Below are 21789 nucleotides of genomic sequence, written 5' to 3' on the forward strand. Positions count from 1 at the left end.
CCGCGGGCGGTTCTCGCAGCACCGCAGCTTCTCTTCCAGAACCTCCGGGGCCCATCAGGTCATGGCCAAGGCTCTGCCCCTCTGGACGGCGCCCCGCGGCCTCTGTGCTCAGCTCCTGGCTGCGTCTCGGGTTCCTCCACGGCCGTGTCGAGCCCGGAAGAGCAGAATCCCGAGGCCCAACAGGATCAGGCCGGCCGCGGCCGTCGGACGAGGTTCCCCACCGTGTCGTCTTGGGGGGCAGAGGCTAGGGGTTGCGGGCAGAGAGGTCACAGAGGTCAGGGCAGATCCCAGGCCCCCCCAAATCCTGGGAAGCCCCTCCCTTTATAGGCCATGAACCCGAGGACCCAGCCCCGTAACTGAGGATTCCTCCTGTGCACCACTCGTGGGATCTGGCTGGTGGTGTGATGGGCGGGTGGTGTCTGCCGGTCCTGAGAATCACGAAGTGGGGGTGTGAGTGCGGAGCTGGGGACCCACAGCCCTTCCCTGGGTTCTGTGTCCCCTCTTGTCTGTGTGACTGTCTCAGACATTTCTGGGGTCAGGACCCTGTGCTGACTGAGCTCCAACAGGGCAGACTTGGGGCCCCTCCCCTGAGAACCGGAAGTTCAGCTGGTCAGTGGGTTGTGACCCCGCTCTGCCCCCATGGACCCCTCCTCCACAAACCCACACCGACCCCTGTGGGGGCCTGAGTCCGGGGGGTGGAGGGGCTGATCCTGGGAGCCTCCTGGGGGTCAGGATGGGAGGTGAGGGGGCTGGTCCCCACATCTCCCTCCCCATGACCACCTTCACCCACCCCCCTCAGAGCCCTGGGGTCCCCCCACGTCTCTGCTCAACCCCACCCCCTTGGACACCCAGCCTGTCCTTGAGCATCTGAGCAGCATTAGCTCCTCCGAGACTCAAAACTGCTGTGGGGTGGCCTGTGCGCCCCATGAGCAAATGGGCCCCGAGACTCCCCCGTTGTTGAATTGGGGCTTGGGGGTGGGGGCTGGGGCTCCCAGGGGTCCTGGGAAAGAGGCCAGGAAGGGGCTGGGGGCTGGGGCTGCCCCTGGAGTCCCTGCCTCACTAAACTCTCCCTGCACCTGCCCTGTGTCCTCCCCAAGACCCTCTGGGTGGGTGCCCTCCCGGCCCCTTCCAGACCCGGGGGAGGCAGGGCCTCTGAGGGGCAGGTCTCCTGACTCCCACCCCAGCCAGGAGCTCTCAGGGGACAGGGTCCTGGGCTGCCTGAGCTCAGGACAATGTCAGGGTCCCCTGACCTGAGACCGCGAGCTCCAGGGGGTCACTGGGATGTGACAGCAGGTAGGGGTCACTGCTGAGTGAGCCGTGGCACCTGTAGGTGCCCCCGTGGGCTGAGGTCACGGGACTCATGGAGAACTCGGCCAGGAACAGCCCACCAGGACGTCCAGGGGGTCCCTGGGGGCCGACCACAGGGAGGAGAGGTTGTGTCCACCGCAGCACCTGTATCGGCCCCCATGGAGGCCTCTCACCTCACCCAGGGGGAAGTGGGCCTGAGAGAGCCCAGCCTGGGGCTGCCGGGCAGGGCGCTGGGGGAGGTCCCGTGCCCCCTCCTTGGCCAGAGCGAACCTGTCGTAGCTGATGGCAGAGCGACACTGGAGGGTCAGGCTCTGTCCAGAGGCCACGACAGGGCCCTGCGGGGTCAGGAGGGAGGGCTTCCCAGAGCCCCCTGGGGAGAGAGAGCCCTGGGTTAGGGGCTGCTTCCCCCATGACCCCCTTGTGCCCCCGGCCCCCAGGTCTCACTGTCTCTCACACTCTGGGTTCTGGTCCGGGAGCCCCGCCCCCCCCCCCCCAGCCACCCCCTCACACGGGGCTCTGCTCTGAGCCAGCCCCCAGGGACCTGCCTGGGGCCCCAAAGCCTCTGGGACCAGGATGGGCCCTCCTCACCTGAGACCAGGAGCTCCAGGGGGCCACTGGGGGGTGACCACACCTGGGGTTTGTCTCTGAAACAGCCATAGCATCTGAACGTCGCCCTGTGGCTGGGGGTCACGGGGCCCACCGGGAGCAGGGCCCGGGTCTGCCTATTAGGGTATCTCTGTGTGTGCAGAGTCCAGGAGGGCTTGAGTTCTCCTTCCTTAGTCCGAATGAACCTGTCACATCCCTGCCGTGAGCCACCCTGGAGGGTCACGTTCCCTCCTGAGGCCACGACAGGGCTGGGCAGGGCTGAGAGGGCGGGTTTGCTCTAGGCTCCTAGGAGAGAAGGAGGCAGCTTGTTACCCGGGGCTCACAGTCCCTCAGCTCCCCCAGGGCTGGGCTGTGAGACGGACCCACTCTGAGAGCAGACCCCTGCCTGAGGGCAGAGCCTGAGGCTGGGCCCCCTGAGTGTCCTCTCACCTGTCACCACCAGCTCCAGGGCGTCACTGGGCTCTGACAAGCCAGTGTGGCTGATATAGTAACAGTGACAGCTCCCTGCGTAGTCCTGGGTCACGTATGGGATGAAGAAGTTGGCCTTGTCCCCAGCTTCTGGTGGCCTCAGTCTGTCCCCTAGAGCTGGCCTTCCCTCTGCATACAGATGGCACTCCTGGGCCCCCGGGGTCCCCTGACATCAGATGGTCACAGGGCTCCCCCAGGTGACCAGAGGGTCTGGCTCAGGCCAGAGGATGGGTTTGGGGAGGGTGCCTGGAAGGACATGAGAGACCAGGTCGCAAGGCCTCCCCACCCCCAGGCCCCCAGCTCTCAGCCCAACGCTCCCTGACTCCCCATCCTTCAGCCCCTCCCTGCCGTCTCCACGCCCAGTGCCTGGGGGTGGCCCCTTGTCCCCACGGAGGAGAGGAGGCGCTGGGACCCCTGGGCACAGACTCACCTGCCTGCACCTGGGTCCCCAGGCCCACACTCAGCCCTGGAGGAGAGTACCCGTGAGGACTCGCCCTGGACTCCGAGCAGAACCTCTCGTGCCCAGGCCCCCGCCGCGTGCTGGGTGTCCTGAGAGCACAGGCTGGTGTGGGGCGGGGGCGGGTCCCTCCCGGAGCAGGGCTCCCCCCACCCCTACCCCCCGCATCTCACCGAGGCAGAGCCGGGCGGGGAGCGTGGGGGTCCAGGCTGTGCAGATGGAGGAGAGCACGGCGCCCTCAGGACAGACAGACCATAGGGTGTGGCCGCTTGGAGGCTGGTCCTCCCTGTCACGGGGATGTCGCCTCAGCAGCCCCCCAGGAAGGGGACCTGCCTCTTCCTGGGAGCCTGGCACTTGTGTCCATGACAAACCTGGTGCCCCTTCCAGGTACAGGGGACCAGGGCATGTCCTCCCTCTCAGAGCCTCCCCTTGGGGTCTCCTTCCTCCTCTGCCCGTCCATCAGCACCTCCCTGTGGCTCCTCCGTGTGGACCGGGGTCACCCGTCCTGGAGATGCTTCAGATAAACGCCGGTTCCCGCTGCCCTGCAGAGCTCAGGTCACTAGAGCTGCCCCTCTAGCGTCTAAGTGCAGCTCAGTGCAGGTCAGCGCGGCCGTGAGTGCAGAGGAGCAGTCAAGGGCATGAGGGAAGGAAACAGGACTCTCAGCTTGGTCTGTGGCTTTTTTTTTCACGCCCTCCTCTGACTTCTCCTTTCCTGCAACAGCATCTACACCACCCTCCTGGGAACAAGCCCCTCAGTCATTCATGCCTTCTCGGTGCACCTGGTTTCTTGGACAGAACCACTTCCTCCTCCTCTGATTTGTCCTCAGACTTAGGGGACAGTGAGTCACGTTACTGAGAAAACCTGGCCTTCATTTAAATATCTGTCCCTCACCCACAGCCTTTCGAATTGAGCAGTGACACTGTGAAAGGGTTTTCTTCCCCATTTTCAAAAGTTCCTTTGAAACGTCCGTTTACCAGAGAGACTAAAGTGTGGTTTTTCCGCTCTCGAGATACCCTCGTGCTGTTTTCACGGTAGCTGATGCCGATTGTGGAGGTGGAAAGTGGCTCTAAGACCTGGGCGTCGTTAATATCTCGTGAACACTTGACATTGAGTCTAGCCTATGTATACAACTAGCGAATCACCATGTTTATCTGAAACGACTCCTGTGTTCCCCGGCAGCTGGAGCTCAGGAAAAACCAACAGACACGTGCACACATAACACAGAAAACTCCGTCCGTCCATCTGTGACTCTAGACATCGGCGTGAGAACATGGGGAAGGGAAGCACTGAGAACAACTGTTGGATGTTTTGGAGGCAAGAACATTGAGGGAACATCAGCTCTTTGGGAGAGATTGAGGATGCGTCCAGGCGACCCTGACGTGCCTGCTGGTTGGACAGGTAGACATGCTCGCAGGTCCTTGGTCATGTGAGGCTGGTCCTCAGGAAAGAAGCAAGGCTGGGAATAATTGTGAATCGTGAGCACAGAGGTGATAGATCTGACAACATAAAACGCAGTACAGAGGTGTCTCACCCTGAGGTTCACACAGCGGCTGGGGTGGGCTTCCTGTGAGAGGGGGACCCCGTGCCCGTGGTTACACCCGAGACCCGTGGTTGTGTGGTTCCTCCGCATCTAAATCCAGGGGCCAGAGGAACGTGTGACCAGAGCGACGGAGGGCGGGGGTTGTAGTGCAGGCATGGGCTCGTCTCTAGGGCCCTCGGTGTGAATAAAAAGGGGTCTGCCTCTTAGACCCCACTTGCAGGATCTTCGGCCTCAGGAGCTCTGTTGTCCAGTACACACTCTTTGTGTCCCTCTCGTACGAGACACGGACGCGCCAGCAACGAAGAGGAGCCAAGTAGGTGGTGCGTGGTGCTTCCCGTTTTTTTAAATAGATGCTGCTCCTTTTGACCTGGTGGAACATCAGCTACATTCCCTGTGCCGGACAGTCCGCTCTTGTATTTATTTTGCACACAGTAGTTTGTATCTCTTCATACCCTACCGCTATCTTGCCTCTGTCCCGCTTCTTCTCCCCACTGGGAACCACGAGTTTGTTCTCGCTCTTTCTTCTCATTCATTTTATTTTTCAGTTTCCACATATAGATTATTTTTTCAAGATGAGGTTATACTTCCATTTCCAAATCCAGCGGAACGCCTCAGAGTTTATCCTCGTCAAATCCCTTTGCACGTTTATAAATCCCGTCATAGACACTGAGTAACTTGGCTCCCTTTATTCCTACTGTATTGACTCGAGGCATCTCCTCTCCCAACCCCTTCCGCACCCTCCTCGGTCTTCACCCCTGCGCCCACTCCCCACGCTTCCTGGCTCCTTGTTGACAAGAACACCTCCGGGAGGCTCCCCCCCCTCTCCAGCATGGTCTCTCCTCGGGTGCCGGGTGCCCCTTGCGACCGTGATGAGGGACGCCCTCCCCATCCCCACCACAGTCCCTCTTCCTGAGAATCCCAGATCTCTGTCCCCGGTGACGGAGCGAGAGACGGGATGACAAGAACGTCCTGGGAACGTCGGACGCTTTGATCTGCGGGTTCTCAAAACCGAGCACGGTCATGTTGTCAGTGTCCCACTTCGGGTGGTGTCCTAAGAAGCCCCTTCGTGTGTCTTTGGAGTGAGGTCTCCCCTCTCAGGGAGAGCCGATCCCTGCCTCGTCCACTCCCCTGACCTGGGCCATTTGTTCTGGTGCTTGTGGGGGACGAGGAGGAGGAGGAGGAGGAGGAGGAGGGAGAGCAGCAGGATGCAGGTCACAGAGACCCCATCAGGAAGCCTGGCGCTTTCCAGGACCTTGGGCAGAGTGATGTCATGAATGCACCAAGAATGCGGTGTCGTGATCCCCGCCTGGGTGGAGGCACGTGCTGGGGTCTGTGCACGCATCTCCTCTAAGCCTCACTGCTGACGTACAGCATGTGGGTGCCACCCCAACCCCACCAGTTGTGCAGAGGAGTAACCTGAGGCTCAGAGAGGTCAATCGTGGGTCTCAGGTCACCCAGCCTGGAAGTGGAACCCAGGATGGTGGGCTCTCTTGTGCTGTCTTTGGGCTGTGGCCCAGGCAGACTCCAGCTTTGGGCTTGGGGGCTCCTTATTGATTGGAGTCACCTGTCCCTTGTCCCTCTGTGCCCCAGCCTCTCCTAAGCTGGAGCTGAATGTACCTCCTCACTGTGACTCCACTTCACCAACCAGCTATGGCTTCGGGGACTTAACCGTAGTGCACGGAATGTGGATGTGCTTAGATAAACCGCCTGAGCTGAGTTTCCCCCATGAACTGGGGCTGGCGAGTGTCCCCTTGCCCACTCTCCACACGTGACCGATGCAGAGAAAGCAGAGAGGATGGAAATCATTGCTCCAGATCTGAATGCCTTCCCTTGGGCCAGTGGGGAGGCCATGGGTCATCTGGGAGGACAGACAGATGCCCAGGGTGTGGTGCAGAGGCTGCAGCTGCCCACCTGGGTTCCCACAGCTGGGGACCCACAGCAAGGGGACTGCAAGCCCTCTGGGGTTATCTCAGCCCAGATCTGAGGTCTCATCTGAGTCCTGACTCTTTCTGCCTGGCCTGAACTCCTGCGCAAAGAGAACAGGGACTCAGCTTCCCATCCCGAGTCGGCCCCTGATGGGCTGGCTCTAAATAGGACTCAGAACCTACTTTCCCTTTAGCCCCAAATGGAATGTACTTCTTGTTTTTGGTCAGTTCATCCATAGATTATTACAAAGCACCTACTATGTGCGAGGCACCGGTGCCACACACCAGAAATACGTCTGTGATCCAGACAAACCCGTATCTTGTGTTCTGAGAACTCAGATTAGCTAGCAGCATATGGGCAGTGAAAGGCTAGTTTATTTACCAAGAGCAATAAGAGGAAGTCGGAGAACAGTGGGGGACCCCGGTAGACTATGGTTTAAGGAAAGGCTTTCTGCGGGGGAGGAGACCTAAGGGGTGAGAAGGAGATCCTTCTAGGGAAGAAAGGGCATTCCATAGATCCCTGGAGCCTCGGGCACTGTCCGAAAAGGAGGAAAGAGGGGAGGTGGTAGCTGGTCCCATGACGCTGTCCGTCATGCAGGGCCGCTGGATTCTGGCTTTAAGATCTAAGGACTCCAGAAGAAACGGACTGTCAGGGTCAGATTGTGTCACGAAGATCACGTCTCACTGCATCGCAATCGCCGAGATAAATGCAGTGTATATAGACCAATGAACCGTGCTTGAACTCTGCTAGTATGTGTCAGACAATGTTAGACAGACGGTTCTACGGATTTATCCTGTGGTCCTGGCAGAGCCCTTCGCACTCACAGGACCGTTTAGTGAAGCGAAATACAAAGAAGTAACCTGAGGTTTACTCTCCTGCTGGGTGCTCAGCTGGGGGTTGGGAATGGATTTGCTAGGACTCACTGGTTCTTGAAAAGCCGATCTGGGAAAACGCAAATGTATTAAATTGCTCACAATGTGACAGTGTATGAGTCTGTGTGTGTGTGCACGTGTGTGTGTGTATCTGTGCTGTAACTCTTGCGGTCTGGTTGGAGGGAAGCAGAAGTTAGCACGGAGGTTGGAGTGACATGTCTACAAGGTCATGAACAGCCTTGGTCAAGTTCAGATAGAAGAGTTGGGAATTTACCCTGGAGACAGGGAGCGGGATGGAAGGGTTTTGAGCAGGAACAGACAGATGCTGAAATGGATGTTGGAAAGATGCTGTGTGGAAGGGGAACTGGAGACGGGCGTGTGGCCTGGAGCTCAGAAGCCAGGAGGGTGGTGATGTTCCGTGGTGGGTGGGAAGGGTGCCCTTCACGCGCAGCCTTGGTTGGGTATAGACGCCGTGATGCCCTCAGAGATAGGGTGAAGCAAGGGGTGAGGTGGGGTACAGGCCTGGGATGCTCAGGGCGGGGATTGCCCAGTGGTCTTCTGCTCCCACAGGAAAGCACAGCTCTTCCTCCAGCCCTGGAAGGCAGGCTTTATTCTCCCACAGTTTCTGCCTTATTTTCAGTGTCTGTGCACAGCCGGAGCACCTCCCTCTCCTGGAGAATCGTTTGAGGGGTTTCTGACACTAATGCTGGGTATCACTTTCCACTTCAAACTGCAGAGATTCTTCACGTTTTAAACAAGAACGGCCCTCACGAGAGTTCCTATGTGAAGGCATTAAAACACACACATGCACGGGTCCATGCGCACTCACACCAGCACACACACATCAGCACATACCCACCCACAGCGGCACATACACACACACACCAGTCCCCCACCACACACACAGCCCACATACCAGCACACCCACACACCAGCACACACACACACACACACCAGCCACCCCAGCCCACACACTAGCACACCCACATACACCAGCACACACACACACACACACACACACACACACACACACACACACTTTAAATATAAATTCTGGTGCTATCACTTCCAGAACAGTTGAAGGCTACTTGACTCTGGCCTCCCTTTCCTCATTTGTAGCCTTGAGATGACAACCCCCACCCTCCAAAAAAGTCATAAAAATTCACTTTGCCTGTATTGTGGAGGAACAAACCCAGTTGTCTCGCAGAGCCGGAAGGAGACACTTGGAGTTTCTTTGCCCAGGGAAGCTGAAGGAGGCATCAACACACAAGCTAGGAATTGCCCTGTGGCTCCGTGGTGGGTTAAGGATCGGGCATTGTCACTGCTGTGGCACAGGTTTGATCCCTGGCCCCAGGAACTTCGGCATGCCCTGGGCAGGGCCAGAACAAAGAAACAAAAACAAAACAAAAAGCTGTATGTAAAGAATCACCAGTGTAATGACAAAAGGTTGTTACAGTACAGTGGGGGAGATTATGGTCTTTTCAAAAGCAATTGGATAATTCCATGGAAAAATACTACCTTTGACAGCTGCTTCACCCCACCTGCAATCACGATGTCAGGCGGAGTATAAACCAAAGGGGGGAGCGTGAGGCCCGCATTCTGGTGGATGGAGACGCCCCCTTCGTCCCTCCCCTGCAGTCTGCAACCAGTGAGACAGCCAGACTCCACTGAGGCGCTTCTGTCCACCACACCAGGGGGCCAGAGGACTCTCCATATCTGTACATCAACAGGCAGGAGGATGGGACACGTAGAGGGCAGACCCGAGGGAGCAGCTGAGCAGGTGCCTGCAATGCCAGGCCTCTGGCCCCAGCAGCTGATCTGCCAACCTTGAGAACCCGGTCACAGCAGGGCGCTGGGGCACCAAAGCTTGGCCTCCTGACTGTAGCCGTACCCTTGATCCCAGGTAACTGGGATCCTGTCCCACCAGCCGTGAAGACTCCTGTGATTCCTACCGCTCCCCATCCACAGTGTGCCATGCCAGCACTGGAGACAGCAGATCCTGCCCTCCCCTCCACCGTGGTGGAGCCTGCAACTCAAGAGATCTCAGATGCGGTGAAAGGGCCCACCCTCCCGGGGACCTGGAATTAGCAGAGCACAAGTGATCTCAGAGGAACAATCATTAATAATGAGGGCGCAGGGAGAAACCTTTGAGAGAGACAGTGGAGGGTGGGATGTGCCCCCTCTCACATAAAATCGGGGACAGCTCAGGCAAGAGAAACCAAAAATGTGTGCTATGTTGCTGCCACCTATTGGAAAACAAAAGCAAGTCCTCTAATTTCTTTCTAAGCTGTTGAATACTTAGAATCAAGTCGGAAAGATGTTTGCTACCTAAACTGTCCCTGCACAGTGACGACTCAGTAGGAACCACGAAGAACTGCAGTCACTGTGTACCATAAACAGACAATGACAGCCCTCCCGAAGCCGACTTAAAGTCGTGGAGCTTTGGGATGTAACTGTTAGAGAAGTCAGAAGAGCTCTCAGGAAACTCAAATGAGCTATAAAAAAAAACCCTCAGAAGGTAGCTCAGTGAACTTAGGCATACAATGCATGAACAGAAAGGCTACTTTATCAGAGAGCTTGCAACTCTCAAAAAGAACCAAACATCAATTTTGGAGCTGAAGAGGTCAATACACAAGATGAAGGCTACACCAGAAAGCCTTGGAAACTGAGCAAACCACGTGGAAGAGAGAATCAGCGAGCTTCAAGTTAGAAGCCTAGAAATGATACAAGCACGGAGCATTGAGGTATTTAAAATGAGGAAGAAGAGGAGATCAAGATGCTAAGGTCGGAGGAAGCTGAGCTCACCTCACCAGCACATCACAACCTCAGCTCCATGTGGAGTGACTCTCACTGAAATCCACCTGGAGACAGCAGAACAGCTCTGTAAAACCAAGGCTGCAAAGGTCCCCATGGGATCTAGTAGGAAGGAAGGAATGATCGTAGTTTTTAACTGAAATAGAAAAGGCTCCCACAAGAAATGAGAAACTAAAGAAGGTAAATCATGCTGGTAAAGACAAATATATAGTGAATGCTGTGCATCAAGCCTTAAATAAGATAGTATGAGGGTTAACAGACAAAACCCACAAATCAACTGTAACTACAATAAATAATTACTTAGTGGATAGACATGAAGATGTAAAATATGTCAAAATCAGGGAGTTCCCGTTGCGGCTTGGTGGTGGATGAACCCGACTAGCATCCATGAGGGCACAGGTTTGATCCCTGGCCTCGCTCAGTGGATTAAGGATCTGGCATTGCCATGAGCTGTAGTGTAGGTCACAGACATGGCTTGGATCCCACCTTGCTGTGGCTGTGGTATAGGTTGGCAGTTACAGCTCTGATTTGACCCCTAGCCCGGGAACCTCCATATGCCACACGTGTGGCCCTAAAAAGACAAAATAAAAATAAAATATATCAAAATCACAACATGTTGGGGGTAGTAAATAAGAGCTTTGAGAATATGTTTAAACTTAAGTGATTCCATTTAAAACAAGTGGGTATAGGAGTTCCCATAGTGGCTCAGAGGTAACAAACATGACTAGTATCCATGAGGATGTGGGTTCAATTCTTGGCCTCACTCAGTGGGTTAAGGAACCAGCATTGCTGCGAGCTATGGTGTAAGTCGAAGATGTGGCTCGGATCTGGCATTGATGTTGCTGTGGTGTAGATTAGCAGCTATAGCTCCAATTCGGACCCTGGCGTAAGAACTTCCATATGCTAGGCCTACGGCCCTAAGAAGACCAAAAAAGTAGGTATTCATAGGTCTGTATATATGAACTCCATGGTATGCCCAAATCAAAAACATACATATATACACAAAAACTAGAGAGAAAAGAACACAAACACAAAATTAAAGAAAATCATCAGGTCACAAAGAAAGAAACAAAAAGTATAAGTGAAGAAAGAAGAACTAAAAAACCAGAAAATTAGTAATAAAAATGGCAATAAGTATATACCTATCAATAAATACTTTAAATGCCAGTGGATTAAGTGCTCCAATCAAAAGACATAGGGTGGCTGAATGGATGAAAATGCAAGACCCATCTATGTACTGCCCATAAGAGTCTCACTAGACCTAATGACATACACGGACTGAATGTGAGGGGATGGAAAAAATATTTTTCACCATCAGAAATGACAAGAGAGCAGGGGTAGCAGTATTCATATCGGATAAAGTAGACGTTAAAACAAAATCTGTAACAGAAGGCAAGGTTTTTACACTATGTTCAAAGGCTCAAGTAAAGGATATTTCACTCATTAGTATATATGCATTGGTCCATATATACAACGATATGTATATATGCCATGATAACATATATATCAATAAAGGGATCATGAAAAGGATTTTACACTTATGAACATATATGCAGCCAATAGGGAGCACCTAAATATAAGCAGCAAATAGTAACAGGCATTAAGGGAGAATCTGACAATAACACAGTAATAGTAGGGACATTAACAAGCCACTGACCTCAATGGACAAATCAGAGGGAAAATCAATAAGGCAGCATGGTTTTAAATGACGCAATAGACCTATTGGTCTTAATAGATCTCTAGAGGACATTATATCAAAAACAACAATACGGTATTTTTCAAGTGCACATGGTATGTCCTCCAGGATAGAACATACCCTGGGACACAAAACAAATCTCAGTACATTTAATAGGGACATTATATCAAGAAGTTTTCTGGAGTTCCCGTTGTGGAGCAGTGGTTAATGAATCCGACTAGGAACCATGAGGTTGCGGGTTAGGTCCCTGCCCTTGCTCAGTGGGTTAAGGATCCGGCGTTGCTGTGAGCTGTGGTGTAGGTTGCAGACGTGGCTTGGATCCTGCGTTGCTGTGGCTCTGGTGTAGGCTGGTGGATACAGCTCCGATTACAGACCCCTAGCCTGGGAACCTCCATATGCCACGGGAGCAGCCCAAGAAATGGCAAAAAGACCAAAAAAAAAAAAAATTCTGACCAGAGTGGTATGAAATGAGCAGTGAAATCCAAAAGGAAAAAGCTGGATCTAACAAACATCCCGCAGCCTGTGAGAATGCCAGATCCTTAACCCACTGAGCCAGACCAGGGATCAAATATGCATCCTCACAGGGACAAATGTCAGGTCCTCAACCCACTGAACCACAGTGGAAATGCCTATATATTTCTTTTTTTTGTTCTTTTTCATCATGGTCTATGCCAGGAGATTGGGTACAGGTCCCTATGCTACACAGTAGGACTTTGTTTGTCTATCCATTCCAAATGTGATAGTTTGCATCTTCTAACCCCAAACTCCCAATCCACCTCACTCCCTCCATCCCCCTTGGCAACGACAAGCCTCTTCTCTAGATCTGTGAGTCTGTTTCTGTTTTGTGGATAGGTTCATTTGTGCCATATTTTAGATTGCACATGTAAGTGATATCATAGGGTATTTGTCTTTCTGTTTCTTAGTTCACTTAGTATGACAATCTCTAGCTGCATCCATGTTGTTGCAAATGACATTATTTCATTCATTTTTATGGCTTAGTAGTATTCCATTGTATACCTGTACCACGTCTTCTTAATGCATTCATTCATCTGTTGATGGACACTTAGATTGCTTCCATGTCTTGGCTATTTTGAATAGTTTTTCTGTGAACATTGGCATGTCTGTTCCCTTTTGAATTGTGGTTTTGTCTGGGTATATGCCAAGGAGTGGGATTTCTGGATCATACGGTAATTGTATAGTGTACCATTTTCACTGACTCGAAAAGAGAAAGTATAGTTGATTTACAGTGTTGTATTAGTTTCTGGTGTACAACCCAGTGGTTCAATATTTTAATAGATTATGTTCAACTCAAAGCTATTACAAAATAATGGCTGTATTTCCCTATGGGGTAAAATAGTCCCTTATTGGTCACCTGTTTTATACATAGTAGTTTGTTTCCCTTAATCCCTCCCCCGTCTTGCCTCCACTTTCTCTCTCCCCACTGGTAACCACTAGTTTCCTATATGTGTGAGGTGGTTTCTATTTTGTTATATTCATTCATTTATTTTTTAGATTTCATATGCAAGTGGTCTCATTGAGTATGTATCTTTATCTGCCTTCTTTCACTAAGCATAACACCCTCCAGGTCCATCCATGTTGTTGCAGATGGCAACATTTCATTCTTTCCTGTGTCTGGGGATGATTCCATGGTGTGTGTATATACTATGTCTTCTATTTCCCTTCCTCTGTGGATGGTTGCTTACGTTGTTTCCGTATCTTGGCCATTGTAAACGATACTACTGTGAACGTTGCAATGCATATATCTTTTCTAATTTGTGGGGGTTTTGGCAGTGCCCACTGCGTGTGGAAGTTCCCAGGCCAGGGATCAAATCTGCACTACCGCAGTGACCAAACCGCTTCAGTGTCAATGCAGGGTCTTAACCCACTTGGCCCCAAGAAAATTCCTAGTGTGTTTGTATTTTAAGGGTGTGTTCCCAGGAGTATAACTGCTGGGATTTTTGAGGAACCTCCATACTGTTTTCCACAGTGGCTGCACCAACTTATATTCGCACCTTCAGTGCACAAAATTTCCCTTTTCTTCACGTCCTCACCGACATTTGTCACCTGAGGGCTTTCGATGATATCCACTATGACAAGAGTGAACTGATAATCGCACTGCGATTTTGCTTTGCGTTTCCCTGATGATTAGTGTTGCTGAGCATCTTCTCATGGGCCTGTTGGCAAAGCCATCCGTCCACAGTGTTTGCAGCCATTACCGAGATGGAAATATTTGTGCTTACAGTGTGGAAAATTGCTCCGGAAAATGGTTTCTAAGTATGCGAATACTGTACAATCTTGGAAGTGTTCTACCATCCGAAACTTCTCGCTCCCCATGTTCTCTTGACCAGAAGTAGTGACATCTTTTCTCTGCAGATCCATTGAACAGTGGCCAGTTTTACTGGAAATTCCACATGGTTATCAAAGTAAAGTAGGAACATTGCGGCTGTGGACCTTTATCTGAACAAAACGAAGCTGTCTTTCTGCTTCTAACACTAAGGCGCTCAGTAGCTTTATGTCCCAAAGGCCGAAGGGAATTGTGGACACTCTGAAGAAATAACAGAAGAGAGGCTGGAGTCTACGGCCAGAGAAGGGACCGTGTTGTTGATGGCCTCGAGGGACACGATGGTTATGACAAGATAAAATTTCAGCACTGCATCTCCCATTTATCAAAAATCCACGCTTGTTTTCATATCGATGGTTTTTTCCAGAATGACTCATTCCAGGTACAGTACACTTGCCTTAAAAGACAGGCGTTTCTAAGCACTGACTCAGACGGAGGCATGGAGGCTTTCACTCTTGTTTTAAAGGGTCGACGTCGAGGTTTTCTCTGTGTTGACGTTTTCAGGGGCCGCGGAGGAAAAATCGAGGTTACTGTGGTCGTCTTGGATCCGCATATCGCAGAACGTAGACTGAAAGAGCATCGTGGGAAAAAGTGTCAGAAGGAAAGTGGATAAAGGAGTGGGATGAGGCGGAGGGACAGAGAAGGAGGAGACAAATAGGAAGAAAGAGAAGAAGGAGAGAGGGGGGGAGACGAGGGGAGGAGAAGAGGAAGAAGGAGAAAAGCCCCCCAGCTGGAATATTAGGGGCAGTAGGCAGAGGGAAGGGTGCAAACGCCCTAAGACCCAGGAGAGACCTGAAAACAGTCTCGTGCATGCTGTCCATCAGTGGAACCGAGCTTGCTCGGCTCCTTCTCCTCGGGTCCTGAAAGTGGCTTTCTTGTGTACAGGAGGTGAGGCCCGTCTTGTCTGATCCACTCAGCCCCGCTCAGTCCACGTTCCTCAGTTTCCCTTCACGGTTCCACCAGGGCAGGGCCCACACGGCCCGCAGAGCCTGGAAGACCAGCCCTGCCATGCCCATCCTGACGGACTTCCCCCCAGTGGGGTCCTGGAGAGTGGGGGCTAGGGGAGAGCCAGACTTCTTCATATGTGAGCCAGGCCCACGCCCCGCCAGGAACTCTGAAACGGAGCCCATTTCCCTCCCACTTTGCCGTGGTTCCTTCTGTCTAGATCCTCTCCCGTTGTCCTCAGAGCATCAGGAACCCTGGGGCTGCGCACAGGTAGGAAGGACTCTCATTTAGCCCTCCCTCGTCTTGGCAGATTTCCTTTGAACCTACTGGGTACCTTTCTCATGAGTGTCCTTTAATATTTCTGCCAAGTGACAGTGTCAGAAACCTCCACCTTCCTTCTGCACCACCTTCACCCCGCGTAACTAAAGTGCCTTTGCTTCTTACCTCCTGGAGAGGGAGCCCTCATGTGGCCCGCAGACAGGTGGGGAGAGGAAATTCGGAAGTAATCCAGTCCACCCACACTGAGTTCCATGAAAACAGGCCTCATCCCCTGTGTGTCCTGCTGACTGTGCCTCACGTGAATCCGGTGGCCCACGTCCTTCTCTAGTTTGTCACGGGGATGAGTTGGGACGTGCGGTTCAACCTCAGTCCATTCCCCTTTCCCCTTGGTAATGACCAGGGCCCTCCTCTCTGAAACTCCCGCAGATGAGCCCCAAGTAAGCCCCTCCTTCAGAGACAGGGTGTTTGGACGACCCAGAAGCTCAGGAATTTCCCTCTCTGGGCGACACTCGAGAGAGCGAGTGACCCTTGGAGTGAGTCTGGCTGACGATGGTAGGAAAGCCTCGTGGACGTGTGGGTGAGCCCAGAGCTCCCCAGCAGGACCTGGGATGCTGCTTTAGTTCTCACGAACGCTGTGAGTTTCCCAATCAGGAGTGCCCCCTCCCTGTGGGCTGGGGGCGGGGGGGGTTCTTACTCTCTTACCTGTCTTGAGGTCTGGCTCGGGAGCTCCTGGGAAAAGAAACACAGCAGGGTGAGGGGTGAGGTCCAGTGGAAGTCCCAGCCGAGCTCTTCCTCCTGAGTTCTGCACTGTGAGCCCCGTGTTCCTTCTTCACAATAGCCAGGATGTTGGCCTCGCTTGAACGCGCTATGACATGATTGGATTTTCTTTTCTCCCGGGCGGGGCTGCACAGGCACCTCACAGACTGAGAGGTTACACATCCTTCTGCAAACGTGGGGATCGTGAGTGCGAGCCTTTCCACAGCTGGCTTTGTCGATTTCCTGCTCTAAGTCACCTGCCTCACCTGGGCAGAGAGTCTTCAACGCATCAAGAGCTGTGAGCACAGTACCAGTTGAGGCTATGGGATGGTCCTATTTCCTGAGAATTAGGGAAACGTACACTCTTGTGGCTGTCATCTGGATGGGCCACCTGGTCTCTCTGGGGGCTGGGCTTCAGGGGGACCTTGGCTTCAGCCCAGGTGTCCTGGAAAACAGGTAGAGGATCCCTGAATATTCACAGGAGAACCTTCGGGACACGTTCTGACCATCTTTTATTCTTTGTCACTAAACTCCATACTCCAGAAGAGGGACCCAGGGTGGCTGCGGGGTCTGAAGGACAGTAGGATGGGGTTGGCTGGGGTGACACTGAGGTGACAGAACCCATAAGCGTCGAGGACAGAGGAAGAGGCTGGGATTTTCTTCTGAGTCTACTGGGGAGCCACTGAGGGAGTCAGCTTCAACAGTTGAGTGGATTCAAGATTGGGAATGATCACTGCAAAGAACCCAACTCCGTGAAGCAAAGCAGGAAGCTGATAGGGCTTACAGTGAGGTGCACTGCATTTTGATGGAGATGCCAGCTCCATGTGCACTTATATCGGGGTGAGCTAGGTAAACTAGGAGAACTCGGGTGCACACATACACACCTCACTTAAGGGTGGGCCAGCCAGGAGCTCTGTGATTCCTTCCACCAGAATCCACTGAACGACCCCTCCCTCCCCTGGGCTAAGGTCGCAGAGTTGGAGCAAGATGGTTCTGGATGTGAAGATGCTCACGATCAAGACACATTCTTCCCCAGGTGCAGGTGTCTCTTCTGCCACCTGGAAATCCCTGTGTGCGGGAGAGGCCAGGAGAGGTTTCTAGCACATAGATAAGGTGATGGCCTGGTGCAGCCTGTGATCTCCCATCATGGGCTGATGGCTCCCTCTCCGGGGTCTGCCATGCCCCTCTCTGCATCTTCCTGGGTGCATGGATCCTGAGGGAGACCTCGCACAGGACAAGGAGGAGGGTTGGAGGCTCCCCTCCAACTCCGTCATGGGAGAAGCTAGGACACCCTAGAGTCTTACATGTGGCCACTTCTGAAGACTGTTTCTGGGGCTTGTTCTTGTCCCCTGTGTCCACAGTTCCTGTGCTCCCCACCACCATCTGGGGCTCCTCTCAGACATGCCTTACAAGTTAGTCTGAGTCACAAGACATGGGATGTGCTCACCTGTGACAGAAAGATACAGTGGGTCACTTGACTCCAACTACCTGGAGGGAGAATGACTGAAGGAGCCGTAGCACCTATAGATCCCACTGTGGGCTGGGGTCCCGGGACCCAGAGGGAAGTCTGCCTGGGCTGTACTGTTGTGGCTCTGCTCTCTGCTCTGCCGGAATCCTGGGGCCTCCACCTCCATAAGCAGATGTTTCACTTCTGGGAACTGCAGGACAAGGTCACGTTATCTCCTGACCTCACCATGGGGCCCCCCTGGACTAAGAGAGAGGGTTTCTGGTGTAGACCTGGAAGAAAGAGCAGTTTATTTTTATTTTTATTTTTATTTTCCCACTGTATAGCAAGGGGGTCAGGTTATCCTTACATGTATACATTACAATTACATTTTTTCCCCCCACCCTTTGTTCTGTTGCAACATGAGTATCTAGACAAAGTTCTCAATGCTATTCAGCAGGATCTCCTTGTAAATCTATTCTAAGTTGTGTCTGATAAGCCCAAGCTCCCGATCCCTCCCACTCCCTCCCCCTCCCATCAGGCAGCCACAGGTCTATTTTCCAAGTCCATGATTTTCTTTTCTGAGGAGATGTTCATTTGTGCTGGATATTAGATTCCAGTTATAAGTGATATCACACGGTATTTGTCTTTGTCTTTCTGGCTCATTTCACTCAGTATGAGAGTCTCTAGTTCCATCCATGTTGCTGCAAATGGCATTATGTCATTCTTTTTTATGGCTGAGTAGTATTCCATTGTGTATATATGCCACATCTTCCTAATCCAATCCTCTGTCGATGGACATTTGGGTTGTTTCCATGTCCTGGGTATTGTGAATAGTGCTGCAATGAACATGTGGGTGCATGTGTCTCTTTTAAGTAGAGTTTTGTCCGGATAGATGCCCAAGAGTGGGATTGTGGGGTCATATGGAAGTTCTATGTATAGATTTCTAAGGTATCTCCAAACTGTTCTCCATAGTGGCTGTACCAGTTGACATTCCCACCAACAGTGCTGGAGGGTTCCCTTTTCTCCACAGCCCCCTCCAGCACTTGTTATTTGTGGATTTATTAATGATGGCCATTCTGACTGGTGTGAGGTGATATCTCATGGTAGTTTTGATTTGCATTTCTCTTACAATCAGCGATGTTGTGCATTTTTTCATGTGTTTGTTGGCCATCTGTATATCTTCTTTGGAGAATAGTCTATTCAGGTCTTTTGCCCATTTTTCCATTGACTGAATGGCTTTTTTGCTGTTGGGTTGTGTAAGTTGTTTATATATTCTAGAGATTAAGCCCTTGTCGGTTGCATCATTTGAAACTATTTTCTCCCATTCTGTAAGTTGTCTTTTTGTTTTCTTTTGGGTTTCCTTTGCTGTGCAAAAGCTTTTCAGTTTGATGAGGTCCCATGGGTTTATTTTTGCTCTTATTTCTACTGCTTTGGGAGACTGACCTGAGAAAATATCCATGAGGTTGATGTCCGAGAGTGTTTTGCCTATGTTTTCTTCTAGGAGTTGGATGGTGTCCTGTCGTGTATTTAAGTCTTTCAGCCATTTGGAGTTTATTTTTGTGCATGGTGTGAGGGTGTGTTCTAGTTTCACTGCTTTGCATGCAGCTGTCCAGGTTTCCCAGCAATGCTTGCCGAATAGACTTTCTTTTTCCCCTTTTATGTTCTTGCCTCCCTTGTCAAAGATTAATTGACCATAGGTGTCAGGGTTTATCTCTGGGTTCTCTATTCTGTTCCATTGGTCTGTCTGTCTGTTTTGATACCAGTACCACACTATTTTGATGACTGTGGCTTTGTAATAGTGCCTGAAGTCTGGGAGAGTGATGCCTCCTGCTTGGTTTTTGTTTCTCAGGATTGCTTTGGCGATTCTGGGTCTTTTGTGGTTCCATATAAATGTTTGGATTGTTTGTTCTAGTTCTGTGAAAAATGTCATGGGTAATTTGATAGGGATTGCATTGAATCTGTAGATTGCTTTGGGGAGTATGGCCATTTTTACAATATTGATTTTCCCAATCCAGGAACATGGAATATCTTTCCATTTCTTTCCATCTTCTTTGATTTCTTTGATTAAAGTTTTATAGTTCTCGGCATATAGGTCCTTTACCTCCTTGGTCAGGTGTATTCCAAGGTATTTGATTTTGTGAGGTGCAATTTTAAAAGGTATTATATTTTTGTATTCCATAAAGAGCAGTTTAGATAGAAGGGCTCTTCCTTACTCACACTGTCCTTCATGCTGCACCTTCTTTTTACAGTCCTTTTTTCTTGGAATTCTTCCCTGTAAGTGGTTGGTTTTCTGTCTGTTTCTTCTATCTGAATCACTTTTTTTTTTGTCTTGTTCCCATCTTTCTGCATCCATCCATCCATCCACCCACCCATCCACCTAGCTACCTACCTATATTTATCTCTTATCTAGCTACTTATCTATATCAGTTATATCAATTTATATTACTTGTCTTTCACCTACATACCTATTATATATCCACCTACTTACCAACCTGTCTATCATCTATTATCTATCTGCCTGTATCTGTTACTTATGTACCTATCACCTACCTACCTATTATCTATCTATATATCTACCTAGTATTTATCTATCCTCTATCTCTTATCTTTCTACTCATCTATTTATATATTTATCTATCATCTGTTATCTATCTCCCTGTATCAATTACTTGCCTACCCATCATCAGCCTATCTACCTACCGTCTACCTATCTACTTGCCTACCTGTTATCTATTATCAATCTATTATCTATCCATCTATCGTCTATTATCTGTCAGTCTGTCGATGACCCATCTGTCATCTCTATGGCTCTACTGTATCTCTGCCGTCTCTCCATCTCCACATCTTTCTCTGATTCTCTGACTCGTTCTCTTTGGGGGGCTCTCATCCACCTCCACATGACCATCCTACTCTATCTTTGTGGGCCCCTCAGGTCTCTGAATTTGAGGACTTCCCTGACCTCCCACCTTTCTCTCTACTTCTCTACCCTTTTCTTCCTTCCCCTCTCTGTGTCTCCGAATTGCTCTCTCACTGTTCTGTCTCTCTCTGCTATCACCTGTGCACAAGCACATGTGGGCTCTGTCCCGCTCACTTCCTATAAATCATTCTCTGCCCTTAGGTGCATGCCTTTTTCATGAATCTGCATTTCTTTGACTCTGCTTTCTCCCTCACTGTATCTCTGCAAGTTTGTAACTCGGTAATCCTGTAACAGCTGGGCGGCTTGGTACATGGGCCTGAGAATCCAGGATGGGGCACCAGAGGCAGACAACAGACAGGAGCTAGTGTTCAGAACGAGTGAGGGTTCCCCGTGTGTGCCTTTCTCCTTCCTGTCTGCATCTCCATGTCCTTTTCTGTCTGAATGTCCCCCTCTGTCTACACCTCCTCCACCTCTCTCCCTCCCTTGTCTCTGTTTCTCTGTCTCCAGCAGCACCAGACTCCATCCCCACTCTGCTTGTCCTTGGTACCTTTCCTGTTGTATCTGATCCCCACAGACCCCTTTCCTGATTAATGTGCTGGGGGTGGGAAGGGGTGACCCCTCCAGGATGCATTTCCAGGCTTTACTATCAGTCTCGTTCATGCTCTTTTTGACAAACTGGAATCCCTGGTGTGAGGGAAGAATGGAGCAGTAAGGCAGGGACTACAGAACCTCTCAAAGCCCACCGAACCGATGCCTGTGAATGTGGGGACGGCACATCTCCTGCTATGTCTGTGTCTTCTCCGTGGTACCACCTTCCACAGGGCACCCTGAGACCAGCACCATGAACACAGACCCCGCCCTATGTCACTGCAGCCTAGTGGTGGCACCAGCACCCTGCCCTTACCTGTTGCTGGGTAGTCTCATGTCCTCTCGTTGCAGTCCCAACTTGTCCTTCACCTGGATACCTGTTTTGTTACCTAGTGCTGCTGTCATACTTTGCCACAAACATGGTGGCTGAAAAAAAAAAAAATTGGTTTTCTTGTAGTTCTGGGGTCAGAAGTCTGACACAGGTCTCATGGGGTCAAAATCAAGGTGTTGGCAGGGCAGTGTTCCTTTTGGAACTCTAGGGGAGCACCAGTTCCTGTGCTGTTCCAGTGTCTAGAAGCTGCCTGAATTCCTTTTCTCATGACCCCTTTCTCCATCTTTGCAGCCGGCAGGGGGTGGTGGAGTCCTTCTCGTACTGCCTGACTCTAAAGTTCACTCCACGTTTCCTTCTACCCTGGTGATTACGCTGAGCCCACCTTGCTCTCCTAATCTCCAAGTCACCAAAGGAGAGAGGGAAAGGGGGAAAGCCAATTGAGAGGTAAAGAGTTCAGAGATACAAAGTAAAATGTATAGGTAGACAAGCAGTAAGGA

The 21789-nt window shown here is 51.3% G+C and overlaps 2 protein-coding genes across 3 annotated transcripts in view; one reads left to right on the forward strand and one right to left on the reverse strand.

Moving 5' to 3' along the window:
• TCAF2 (TRPM8 channel associated factor 2) overlaps positions 1 to 21789 on the forward strand; it is a 68276-nt gene that overhangs the window by 13160 nt on the left and 33327 nt on the right. The window contains exon 1 of one of the 2 annotated variants that reach the window (XM_047763209.1): positions 3854 to 4238. The exons of the other annotated variant lie outside the window; for it this stretch is intronic. The gene's annotated coding sequence lies outside the window, so the exon portion shown is untranslated. Of the gene's footprint in view, positions 1 to 3853; positions 4239 to 21789 lie in introns of those variants that run through there. 2 annotated transcript variants of the gene reach the window in all.
• LOC125117765 (leukocyte immunoglobulin-like receptor subfamily A member 6) lies at positions 59 to 5269 on the reverse strand. Its single transcript, XM_047763855.1, is given in 10 exon segments — positions 59 to 203; positions 206 to 229; positions 1251 to 1382; positions 1385 to 1678; positions 1897 to 2191; positions 2300 to 2511; positions 2813 to 2944; positions 3013 to 3125; positions 4220 to 4336; positions 5118 to 5269. Coding segments are annotated over 10 exon segments (1566 nt in total). The 3' UTR covers positions 59 to 108.

This window comes from Phacochoerus africanus, chromosome 16 (genome assembly GCF_016906955.1).
Source record: "Phacochoerus africanus isolate WHEZ1 chromosome 16, ROS_Pafr_v1, whole genome shotgun sequence".
Classification (NCBI taxonomy): Eukaryota; Metazoa; Chordata; class Mammalia; order Artiodactyla; family Suidae; genus Phacochoerus; species Phacochoerus africanus.